The sequence below is a fragment of the Crocodylus siamensis genome, chromosome 2 (genome assembly GCF_052110815.1).
Source record: "Crocodylus siamensis isolate JL-2025a chromosome 2, ASM5211081v1, whole genome shotgun sequence".
Taxonomy (NCBI): Eukaryota; Metazoa; Chordata; order Crocodylia; family Crocodylidae; genus Crocodylus; species Crocodylus siamensis.
In genome coordinates, this window is record NC_143396.1 from 124,994,107 (window position 1) to 125,006,982 (window position 12,876).

The 12,876-nt window shown below is 37.6% G+C and overlaps 1 protein-coding gene across 1 annotated transcript in view; it reads left to right on the forward strand.

Annotated features, from left to right (window-relative positions):
* Nucleotides 1-12,876, forward strand: part of PAPSS1 (3'-phosphoadenosine 5'-phosphosulfate synthase 1) — a 61,631-nt gene that overhangs the window by 32,377 nt on the left and 16,378 nt on the right. Inside the window, exons 7-9 of the mRNA XM_090036735.1 lie at nucleotides 1,570-1,681; nucleotides 7,523-7,728; nucleotides 10,001-10,136. Of these exons, the coding sequence (XP_089892861.1) occupies nucleotides 1,570-1,681; nucleotides 7,523-7,728; nucleotides 10,001-10,136 (454 nt within the window). The remainder of the gene's footprint in view (nucleotides 1-1,569; nucleotides 1,682-7,522; nucleotides 7,729-10,000; nucleotides 10,137-12,876) is intronic.

The window sequence follows — 12,876 nt, forward strand, 5'->3', positions numbered from 1 at the left end:
GTAAAATTTTAGCTGTTTCTCTTAACATTGTGTTACTTGAGTCCTCCATTCCATCTGCAGTCTCTTGCCTGCTTTTTATCAGTAAGTGTTTCTACTTTCTGTCGAAGTGTGTGTCTCCCTTCTTTTTTTCTTCAAGAAGGTTTATAACATCTGAGTGATTTGCAATTATTTCATCCTTTCATTTTATTAATTGACGTAGTTTTTTTGTTGCTTGCTTTCCTTCATTCCTTTAGTTAATATGAGCTCATGTTCCTTTTTTGTTTCTGCTGAGTTTCGCTTCTGGAAGCCTTGATCTTTTCTGTTCTTGTCTGGTTAATTCTTCTCCTTTCCAGTTCAGTTTTGAACCAGTTGTTTGAAAAACCACTAGCTGCTTTTTGTTTCTTGTATTTTTTTCCCAAAGGAATTAGGCCTTGATCCAATGAAGTACTTAAACACAAACTTAACTGTAAGCACATGAATTTTTCCTTTTGAAAGTTTTAACAGAGGTATTGATGCTTAAACTTAAGCATCTGCTTAAGTGCCTTAAGGGATCGAGGTCTCTGTGAGTTAACCTAAGCTGTATGGAGATTGCCTAGCCTTTGTCCATGCTTGAGAGTTTTAACACTTCTCACTTTAGCTTTCGAGATTCCTTACACTGATACTTTCTTTTGAAGCTCTTCATTCCTTTGCTGAAATAAGTTCTCCCAATCACTAGTTGTATTCTCTCCTTCTGAATCACTTGGCTCTTTTCTGAAGTGTTTACTAAGTACCAAACAAGCACATAATGCAAGCAAAGGGAGAAAATCTGGATCTTGATTGTCTCAACATAATGTAAACAATATAGTGAAGATTAATCATGCTGGTATTGCAAGCGTTCTTGCAAAAGGGACTTGCACAAGCTCAGCAAACTCTTCCATGTCAGAGTTGGCCAAGCCTTGTTAGTATACATGCATAAATAATAAAGGCCACACATTGAGCCATAGCGTAACTGTTTAAGTGTATAAAGGAGGAAATTCTCTGTAACCTGATAAGTCTTCAAATGAAATAAATCCTAGTCTGGTTATTAAGAGACTTTCTCCCTTGCTCTGTCTCATAGCTGCTTTTTGCTATAAAAACACCACTTCTAATGTACTGAAAGATTTACTGGTTATGCCCAGGATTTTGATATTTTTGGGTTAATTTTGTGTTACTTTTTTAGCAAGCCACCACACCAAACAAAGTAGCCTTGTTAACAAAAGGTGGCCCTTTCCATTGCAGATCTGTCTGACTTGAGCTAGTGTATGTTAAGGCGCAAACTAATTATAATTGTTGTATGGCACCTAGATATTACATCTAATGGTATAATGGAAAGATAGGTTATACATTTGGATTATTTTCTTTGACGAGGAAAGGGACATACTTACTAATGGAAGAGATCTCAAACTCTACACAAGCGATAAATGCCTCATTCATTTAAATGCTGTGGTTTGCTTATGTGTCCCTGAAGATTAATGCGGGGGAGATCCACATCCTGGAAAATTCTTAAGGTGCCCTGGCTTGTTGCAGGAAGTTGATCTCATATAAGTATCTTTCTTTCTCTCTCTCTATCAGGTGGATATGCAGTGGGTGCAAGTACTGGCAGAGGGTTGGGCAACGCCACTCAATGGCTTTATGAGAGAGAGAGAATACTTGCAGTGCCTTCATTTTGATTGTCTTCTGGATGGTAAGGCCTTTCAGTTCAAAACCCCTTTTAGAGCCATCCCAGAGGCCTAGCCTTGTTGTTCTATGCTTTGTCATGTGGAAGAATTGCATTAGGTTTGTTGATGACTAGTGCTGGAGGATCAAAACCCAGAAAGGTTTAAACTGAAGACTTGTTCCTTGGTCCTTTGCTTCTTGTGACTTGATTGGTTTGTTCTCTAAACTGAAATTTTTGTTTGTCTTCACAGTTCATACATTTCAGCAGTGGACCTGTTTTTCAAATTTTCTTAACATCCTTAAAAATTTTTTGCCATTCTCCAATCTTGTTTTGTACAAATGCAGGTTTAGATTTGGATAAATAACTTTCAGGATGTGGCTCTGGGCCAGCACCGTCCAAAGGCAAGACATATGAGCTGTGATGGAGTTGAGGGGTGGCAGATTGACTGCCGAATTGAGTTTTGGATCCTGGCAATCGGAATGGAGAAGTCTTATGCCCCTTCTATTCCTCTTCTAAGGCTCTTTATTCCATTTCTGCTTGATTTTTTTGCTCTTTCTGCTTACTGTGGTAAGTGGGGAATAATAATAAGTCATTTCTGGGACTTCGGCTGTTCTTGCTTCTTTGTCTGCCATGCTGCCTCCGACACTTAATATGTCTATCTAGTTCTAGCATTCCAGGTAACCTGTGTTCTTTCTATGCAAACACCTCTATAAATGCTCTTATTTCTTTTGCATATCTTGCAAATCCCAGGTCATGTAATCAAATGCTATCGCCAAATTTGCCTTGTCTCTTGGGACTTCATTCATCTTATTTTTCCTCTCTTTTATTGTTCCATTTCTTTGTGTATCCCCCCTATGAAGTTTATGCCACAAAGGCTTTAGCTTTCTTTTGTGTCTTGTATCCCTAAACATGTAGTTACTTAGTAAAAATAATATAGGTCCTTTTATAGTTATACCACAAACCAGGTTAGTAAGAAGGCAATTGATTGTTTTAATATCTTTAGAATAACATCTGATCTTTTCAATGACTTTAAATACAGTTTATTTTTCTTTGAGTGTAGCTGTCATATTAGCTATTTAATTTGCTGGTTTTACCTGGCTTTATTTGTAAACGTAGCAGTTAGCATTGTTTGCATAGCTTCCTGTGTTTCTTGTTTATGTTAGTTATTTAGAGATGGTAGAATCTGGGAACAAATGTTCAGGCTAGGGATGGAAACAGTACATGCGTTGCTGACAAGCCACTTAAGATCTATACTTTGATCACATTTTTATCATTTCAGATATGATTATTTCAGAGTAAGAACTAAAATGAAGCAGAAAAATTTAACATTTTCAGATTGAATGCAGAAACAAAATATGTTACCTTGAACATAATTAGAAATTATGATGCTACATGCCAGCTTTGAATCGTAGAATCATAGACAGGGTTAGAAGGGACCTCAGGTGGTCATCTAGTCCAACCTGCTCAAAGAAGGACCATCCTCAATTAGATCATCCCAGTCAAACCTTTCTTTAGCTGGGTTTTGAAAACCTCCAAGGATAGAGCTTCTGTCACCTCTCTGGGGTAACCTATTCCAGTGTTTTACTACTCTCCTAGTGAGAAAATTCTTCCTAATAGCTACCCTAAACCTCCCTTGCTGTAACTTGAGACTGTTGCTCCTTGTTCTGTCATCTGCCACTACTGAAAACAGTTTAGCCCCATCCTCTTTTGAACTTCCTTTCAGGTATTTGAAGCCTGCTATTAAATCTCCCCTTGGTTTCCTCTTCTCTAGACTAAATAAGCCCAGTTCTTTCCTCAGAAGTCATGTCCCCAGCCCCCGAACCATTTTTGTGGCCCTCTGCTGGGCGGTTTTCAATTTGTCCACGTCCTTTCTGTAGTGGGAGTGCCCGAAACTGAATACAGTACTCCAGATATGGCCTTATCAATACTGAATAAAGGGGAATAATCATACCCCTTGACCTACTGCCAACTCACCTACCAGTGCAACTATGCTTTTGTTCTATGTCTTTCATTTTTTTAAGATACATTTATGGGTTTTCTTGTTTGCCTTGTATACACAGGGCTAGATGGAGAGCAGTATCTTGTATCCTTGCCACCATGTGTCCATACCACAATAACTTTTATTTTGAATATCAGCAGTTCCCTACTATTGATTTTGCTCTAGAAGGGATGCAGTCTAGAAGTAATTGAAGCAGTAGCCTCTCACCAGAAGAATGAACTTGAAGGACTGCAAAGGGGTCTATATGATTGTTTATCTTATAACCTTGACAAAAGGTCTATTGCTATAAACAGAATGGAGATAACAGAATGCTTTTGGTATTTGGCATCTGCATAAATGTTTCTTTTGGTAAGTGACTGGTTGTTTACTCAAAGATGTGCGTGTGTGTTCCTGAATATGTTGAAACAAAAGGCCTGAAAGCTTTGGTAAGTTCCATCCAGGTCGGGTACCCTAACTTCTGGGCTGGGGAAGCCAGCCTGCTTCCAGTGTCGTTGTCTGCATCCCCCACCAGGGTCTGTCTTGAGCAGGTGCTGCTCCTGTCCTTTTGTCCTTTCTGGACACTTTTTTTTTTTAAACTGTTTATGGTCATTTTGATTTTTCAAAAACTGTTGGATAACTGCTAGCACTGGAGGCAGCATCTTGCCAATTAATGGCCTAGCCATTGTTGACTTCACTTCCTTGAGGCAGTCAGACAGGGTAAATAGCTACCATTATTTTGTTTTTATTATTCATAATATCCCCTTTGATCAAACTCATTGTAGTCAGATGAAATAATATAAAACTTAAACTGTGGTTCAGACAGAAAATAGAACATCTCTGTTGCACTGCATGTGCGGGTTTTAATAAGCTCAACACAACTTAAAATTTACCCTTTTAAAAGGCTAGTCTGCTTGAAACATTATCCTTTGACAAGTAACAAGCATTTCTTATAGGATACTGTTTCTCTCAGTGCAGTCATTACGATTTTGCAGTGATAATAAATAAAAACCTTGTTGCCTGACTTCATGCGGGGAGCTTTCTAACATGCAAAAATCCTGCATGCAAGGCTCTTAATGTGATGCACTTATCAGAATAGGCATAATTGCTCTGAAATTACAAAAATTAATGTTGAGAGGTATGTGTAGCCACTTTTGAAAGAGGGACAGAGGAAAAATCTGTCAAGGTGCGAATTAAGGGGGAGGTGAGTGCCCCCATAAGAGATGAGACCCCCCCCCCATAAGATCTGAAAATCAACCTGGAGGGGGTTTCTGATCAGATTGCTCCTTCACTGAGGTGAACTTGTTAATCAATGAACCAGTTACATTTTTTTGCAGACCCGGCCAAGAGTCAAAGTGTAATTCGAACTCTGGTACAATCAGCACTTGATTATCAGAACAGTTGTTCAGCAGCTCTAAAAAGTCCGATCCCTTTTGAAGATGTCTCAAACTAGGCACCTGGTAGTAAAAGTCACTTTTTGCACAATGTGGAGAAGTCTTAAAAGTCTGCAAATAGTTCTTCCAATCATTTTAAACCTCAGAGTGAACATTTACGTAGGTTAAGGTTAAATAGGTGGCTATGAGATCCTTCTGATGCTTCTTAATAGTTTAACCATTAAAAAGCAGATTGCTGTTCTTCATACTATTTTCAGGTTCATATAAACTATTTTTAAAGTTGTTGGGTTTTTTTTTAATTCCATGCGTGTGTTTTGATGAGGTATGGCAGTTTGACAAGTCTGTAAACCAGTCTAGTAACTGTTTTTATTAGCTGCTGCACATTGCAGATAAAACACAAATGGTCATAAGTTATACCAAGTAGCATTTCTTATAGACCTAAACAGTTTTCAGTTCTGGATTGTGCAGTGCAGCTGCATGGCCATAAATATTGCCACATTTCCATTCCATAAGTACCTACAGTGAGTCCATTTTTCTGAGAGCACTTATGGTGCATTTCCCACCTCCCATCCCCCTTTTCCCCAAAAGTACTTTTTTGGCCTAATTTGGCTCTGCTATAAGCAACATCAATGAAAGCAGAGTAGAGGTAGTTAAAACCATGCATTTTAAAAATTCAACCCCAGATGCTTTCAGATGTTGATTTTTTTTGTTTGTTTTTTTTTTTTGGAAAAGTCCCATCCCTAATTCTCGCATTCTCACTAGTTTTTCTGAATTCTTGGTTAAATACCTGTGTGTGTGTATCTGTCTTTGGTCTAGCATGTGGTAGCAAATCTGAGTGGCTCGATGATAACAAGAATAATAAAATTGTGTAGTCCTTCTCCCCCAGTATGTAGTTAGTCTGGCGTAGCCTCAAGCTTATACTCTAATGTTTGGGCCCCTGTGTACACTGAGTAATTAAACACGCTGTCTCAGTTTACCCACCTGTACTCTGGAGAAAACCTTTTAGATGTTGAGCATTAACTAATACAGCTTTGTAAAATTCTAAGTAAGCCAGAGTGAGCAACTATTTTGAGAGCCATGGAAAATATTTAAAAAATAATTTTGCTACCAAAAGTGCACAGGTAGACTTCACAAGGCAACTTAAATATTTTTGCCCAACTATCTCTTAAGTGCTACTTGATCCTTTAATGACTTTTGAAAACAGGGTCTGCATGCTAAGACTGTGCAGAACACCTTTTATTTTGGTTTATGAGAGAGGGGGGAGGTTGAAAGAATTATTGTATTTTCTCTTAACCTTTTCCACCCAACTTCATCATTTTAACTTTCTGCCTCCAGGGGCAGGTTTAAAAGAATGTTTTTAAAATTTATTGTCTAAACAATGTGAGTTCAGCGTAGGGCCTGAGGTGAAATCCTGACCCCATGGAAGTCAGTGGCAAAACTCCTGTCAGCTTTAGGGGTGGAGGGAGGGGAGGAAAGATTTTTGCCCCAGGAGAACACCCAGGAGTGTCTTGCTTTTTGGTAAGTATGCTGCTTAGACCTCAAGCATTTGCACATGATTTATAATACCTAGTTCACTTACTTCTCAGACCTGACTCTTATGTTGTAGTCAAGAAAAACAAGACTTCCAACATCTAGTGATGAAGTAAATGTGATTAAGTAAATGTTTAAAAATGAAGACCACATGTAGCTTTAGAAGTGACTTGCATTTGGATAGTTTTCTGGGGCACTTGATAACATTGCAACTAAGCCAAAGCATGCACAGTGCCTGTTTAACTTATCCATTGATCTGTTTTGAAATATCTGGGTACACATGTGTTAGTGTGAACACATGTTGGTTCTTTGAAGTATTACAAAATGCACTTTTGAAATAATTGAATAATATAAGCAGAATGCTTTACTCCTTTTCATCAGAATTCAGCAAGAATTTGAAGTATGGCAAATAAGAAAGCTAGATGGGAGGTTGTGTTGAATCCTTATTCCACAGCTTAGTGCCCACTAGACTTGTAGGTGAGCTCTTAATTTAAGAGCAACATCAGACAGTATCAGAGAGCCAACTTTCTCTTTCTGAATATTTCTTCTTGAACCACATACCCTAGTATGCAGCAAGGCCTGTTCTGGTAGCCATAAAGATTGGAATATTACCAGACTCAACAGATTTGCACCCCAGAACAGGTTTTTGGGGTTTTTTTTGACAAATAGGCAGCATGTTGTATGTTCATACTGGTATTAGTGTATGTTTTGATGATTTTTTCTTGGCCATTTTTTTCCAAATGTGTTTGTTCCTTTTCTAGGACTCAATGCTGAAATTTCTCTGTAATAACTGCATCTTGTACAAGAGTATATTCTCAGCTGTTTTATTCTAGAATGTGTCACTTGACCACTAGTGAAGTGTGATCTTAAACTGTATATCATAGAAAATAAAAACTATATTGTAACTTGTGAAAATTTTTTGCAATTCCCAGTTTGGTAACCATTGTTATATGCATTCTTTCTCTGAAGGGGGCGTTATTAATCTGTCAGTGCCTATAGTGCTGACAGCTACCCAGGAAGACAAAGAGAGACTGGATGGATGTACGGCTATTGCGCTAGTATATGATGGGCGCCGTGTGGCCATTCTCCGTAACCCAGAGTTCTATGAGCACAGAAAGGAGGAGCGGTGTGCCAGACAGTGGGGAACAACATGCAAGGAACATCCCTATATCAAGGTTGTTTTGAACAGCTAGTTTTAATTAAAACTGAGTTTTGTTTTTTTGCAAGACTAATGCAGAATTGACATTAGCTTTGATTTTTGCATTTGATCAAAGCTTCTTTCACTTTGTGTTTAATTCTTAGGGAAAAATAAAGCTCAATTCTCTTCCGTATATCTGATCTCTGCTGGATACTTCATACTATCTAGCATGCAGAATTATAACATCCTTATCTACATGTGAAGTGAATTAGAATGTGTTGTAGATGCAGTGCTAGAAGGAAGGGGATTTTTCTTTGTTTGCATCTAGGAAATGCATCCTTCCCTGGTCCCAATTGCACTATCAGATCTTTTAAATCAGCAGATGCACGTGCTCGTAAGGCAGGAAAACTTTTACTCTCCCTGCACATAGAGCAGTTGCAAGTCACATTGTCTGGATGTTCTGAAATAATTTGAAGCATTTAGGCTAGTTCACTATCTTCACAAGTTTACCTGCTCTTCTTAATACATCTCTTCTTATCGCAATGCTGATTGGCACACTGGAGTATTATTCCTTTCGTTGAGTGTTCTTCGTAAATGTACTGTGGTTTGTAACTTGGGCAGACAGTACATTAAATAATTATGTACGTTATCAAATGACAGTTAAATTGCTTTCTGTAGCCAAGGTGTCTTTCATATGCTATTTTTTGGCAGGTTAATGGCTCAATTGGCTTATTTTTAAAATCTCAAACTAACAGTGAGTTTATCCTTATAGAGAAAATGCCTTGCATATGTCAAAATCTATCCATAGTCGAACATTGTTCTACTTTTTAAAAAAAACATGTAATGGTGGCACCAGGACATTGACCATTAAACATTCTTGCAAAAGTGGTAACTATATCTGGAATATTACAGTCTTATCTTATTAAATTCAGCTTAAATTGATTTTGGCAACTACATGTTCCATCACATACAGTGTCAGGGCTTGTACATTTGGTGGATGGATATAACTGTGTCATTTAAATGAAAATAGAAAATAACTTCAATTATCACCAAACAGTGACATGAATACTACGGTTTATTTTGAAGGCCTTGAATTATGCCACCAACTGCAGTGCAACTTGGTAAGAATGATGAAGAATGTGTGCAATGTTCTTCATTCTGTTCTGGCAAGTTTGTACCACTGTGTCAGTGGAAGTGTCCCTTCTCTAAGGGGGAATTCTCTGGGTGGCATGAAACTGATATTACATATTCTCCATACCCCTTTCTCTCTTGTCCCCTGGACCTGCAGATCAGGAGACTTTTGGGAGACAGAGGCACCCATGGTCCTAGCATCTTTAAGCCCCAGCAGTTTTAGCTCCTAGAATAGTCCCTATTGGATTATTGGGAGAACAAGGTAGGATAGAGCAGATAAGTCTAGGTTTGTATCTTTAATATTGTGACTGTATTCCTTCATGTTTTGCATGCAGTTTTAGCACTGTTTTCGTATTCTTCATATTCCTTGGTCTTGGAAAATAATGGTGAAATTTTGTACACATGCAGGGACTTACTGGGTCGTTTGTTCTTTCAAAAAGGTAGCCTTTTGTAATTGTGTGGTTTGTTTATTTATTTTGGTAAAAAATCTATAAGCTGCTAATGTTTTGTAAAGATTGAAATGTACCAACATGTCATGTCTTTAAAAAATACCTTAATAAAGTACATGATATGACCGTGAATAAAAAAACATGGCCATAAGATTTATTTTCAGACTTCCAGTTTTATTCATTAATTGAGCTGGGAGCATAATCAGTCAAAAACATTTATTTTACTTGCTACCAATAAGTGTGTTATATATTGCTATTGTATCAGCCAGATTTTGTGACCTTCAATCCAGTATTGAATTATTTGAGTTTTGAACTTACGTAAGACATGCAACTTCGTTAAGCCTCACATGTCATTTCCCAGGCATGTATGATCTTTTGTCTATAGATGTTGACTAGTTACACTGGTCAGTGTTGGTTATTTGTGTATATTAGTGCATTTTTGGATACTTTGAAGAGAATTGCATGTGCCAATCCATATTAGTTTTGCTCACCCTCTTTGCACTGGGGCGTAACAGATTTGGACCATATTTCAGTGATTTTGAAAATTACTAGCTAGACTTAGAGAATTTTTCTCAAATGGATTTAACTCAGAACAGCTTTTTTGGTAATCAAATGCACTTAAGCGCAATTCTTTGAATGTTCAAAACAGCTGACAGTCATCTGTTTGTAACGGAAGTGTAGTTGTGTTAGTTTATATGCTGACAGGATGGGTTGGTTTTTTTTGTGTAGATGGTTATGGAACAAGGGGACTGGCTTGTTGGTGGAGATCTACAAGTCCTTGACCGTATTTATTGGAACGATGGTCTTGATCAATACCGTCTCACACCTACTGAACTAAAGCAGAAGTTCAAGGAAATGAATGCTGGTGAGTCAATGTTGCAATTGTCTCCTAGTACAGCATATTATCCTGCTGTTTCCTGTATTGGATTCAAGTTTGTGGTGTACAGACACTATTCTGCATTGTCATTGCGCACACATGCTGAAGTGAAGCACCTTTTCTGCTGATTTAATTTAAGTGCCATTGTCTTGACACCTGATTCACTAATACTAATGCAGATGCAGCAGAAATTTAGTTGCCAATCAGTTTATTTTCATATCTGTTTTCAGTTGAAAGTAATCAACATTTCAGGACAGAAACATTGAAATGGTACAGGATGTTCTAAACCAGAATTTTTGTTTAATTTTTTTTCAGAAGTGAGAGTTCACAAATCCATTGTGATACCAGAAAAATGAAGTTTGCTCTTTTTGCTCCTTTCTGATGTAAAAAAGAGCTGCTTTTGTTCATTAGAAATATTGCCTTGACTTCCCTGCCTCTCCCTCTCCTTTTGGAAACTTAGAGGGGTGTTTTTTCTTGGCTTCCTTAAAGGCAGAGATTTGAGTAATTTTGGGTTTAGAGAGATTTTTAGTTAGGTTATCTTAAGCTTTGTTTTCCTGCCAAACTCTAAGTGGGGTGGGAGTTGCAAAGCTCTTGCACACTTAAAAATCTCTGCTTCTTTTAGTTGAAAGAAGTTGTTCTCCTCCTCTTCCTCCATTTCTCTAAAGAGGATTATGGTTATTAATATTAAAGATTTATAACAGGGTAGACATTTGACCAAAGGAAGAGAAGGGGGGAGAGAAAACGAGAACTTTCAGGTGTCCTTTTTTTTAATTTTGATGTGACATAACTATATTCTTAAAATAGGTGGGTCATATTTTAATGACTCCTGTTGTTTGTACTTATCCAACTATTGGTGTTTTGTATCCATTTTGTTCTCTAGACTTATTTCAAGTATTTTTTTTTTTACTTTGGGATTATTTTCATTTTCTTACACAGGTTTTAAATTTGTTTCATGCTGCTCTTTGGGAACAAAACCCAATAGCATTGCAAATATGTAGTAGCTTAACAAGTATTACAGTTCTTTTCAAAGTATTTCAGAGCTGATTTCTAGCATCGCATCAGACAAGAAACCAGAGCGCTAGTTTGTTTGCCATTTTATTGTATTAAATAAATAACTAACAGACCAGCTGGTAATAGCTTGGCAGGGTACTTGTTTGTTCTTCACCTCTCTCATGTAGCAACAACAAGCAGGCTGCTACAAAAACAGCCCTCCCCCCCACCATTTTCCTTATTGTTACAATGAAATAAATTCATTGTTTGCACATACAGAGGTTTGCTGAAGCTTTGCTTTAACTTTTGTTAGCTATTGTGCAAGCATACTTTTTGACAGCTAAAAATTCTGTTCTCTAGGTTGCATTACTTTTTTTATAGCAAAGTATTCTAGGCAAAATTTTTATGTTGTTATGTATGGTTCCTTCCCCCCTGCCTTTGGTTTATAGTGGAAGGAATATGAGTTTTGTTAGTTTGATGTATTAATAGGCTAACAACTAGTTTAGCTGATTGTAGTCTGAATCAGCTACTTTACATGGCATAAAATGTACTAGTGTATTTTGTCACAATGATGGTTAAATGTGAAAAAGACATACTGGGTTGTGTTAGATGTCCTTATTTTTTTCATAGACTAGGTTCTAAATCCTTTCCCACTAACTAGACACTTAAGTATGATCACCTTGCACAAGTCCCTGAACACTCATTAACGTAATGTTAACATACTGTCATCTGAATACTTAAGAAAACATTGTTTTTGTAACATACAGTCAGTTTTTAGAGTAAGTCACAAAAAAGCAGCAAATGGGAAGAAAACCCACTTCCTTTTGTATTACCCGTTTCAAGGAGTTAAACAGGGTGGATAAGATTTGCACTGGGATGCTGAACGCTGCATAGCCACTTAATATGTGGAATAGGACCTGGCTCTTTGTTTACCATTAAAATCAAGTGTAGAATCTATTTAGTCCTGACACGGGCAACATGCGTGGGCTTTCTTTTGGAATTCAGTTTACATACTTCTGTACATTTAAGGGAGTTTGAACAATTTGAAGAGGAGACATAACTATTGAGGAAATTATAGACTTCTGACAATATGATTATTTGAAAGATTATGTGCAGTTTGTTTTAAAGCTTCTCGTTCATTAAGTCTGTAAATGTTCAAAGCATCTCTGTGTGACCTGGAACCACTACTAATGTGGTGTTTATTTAGTTGAGGTCAGTAGAAAGCTACTTGAATCCATATAGTTAAGTCACCTCTTGAGAAAATAGTTTGCCTACATTTTATTGGACCTCATCTTATTAGAGATCACTGCATGAGTTACCAGTTCTCCTGTTTGTGAGTTCTGGCATAACCTCCCATCTCACATTCCTGAGAAAAGTACAATAGGTTCAGTAGAAAAGTGGATTTAGAAGTCTTGTACAGACATTCATTTTCTCCTGAGAGTTGCTGTTCTCCCTGGAGAAACCATGAGTTTGAAGATGTTCAGGCTTTTTCTCCCAGAGTAAAAATGGCTGCTCCAGGAGAAAAATAACCTGGGAACAACCAGGGTTAAATTGCTCCCAAGAGAGTTTCGCTTGGGAAAGTGCAAGTGTTTTCCCTTCCAGGGAGATAGTATGTCACACTTTGGACCCTGCTGATCCAGCAGAGAGCAGAGCAGACTCTTTGCAATCCCCACATTGCGCTATAGAAAAAAACAGGCTGACCATAGGCAGTCTGGTCAACCAGTTGGGGTTGCCCTAT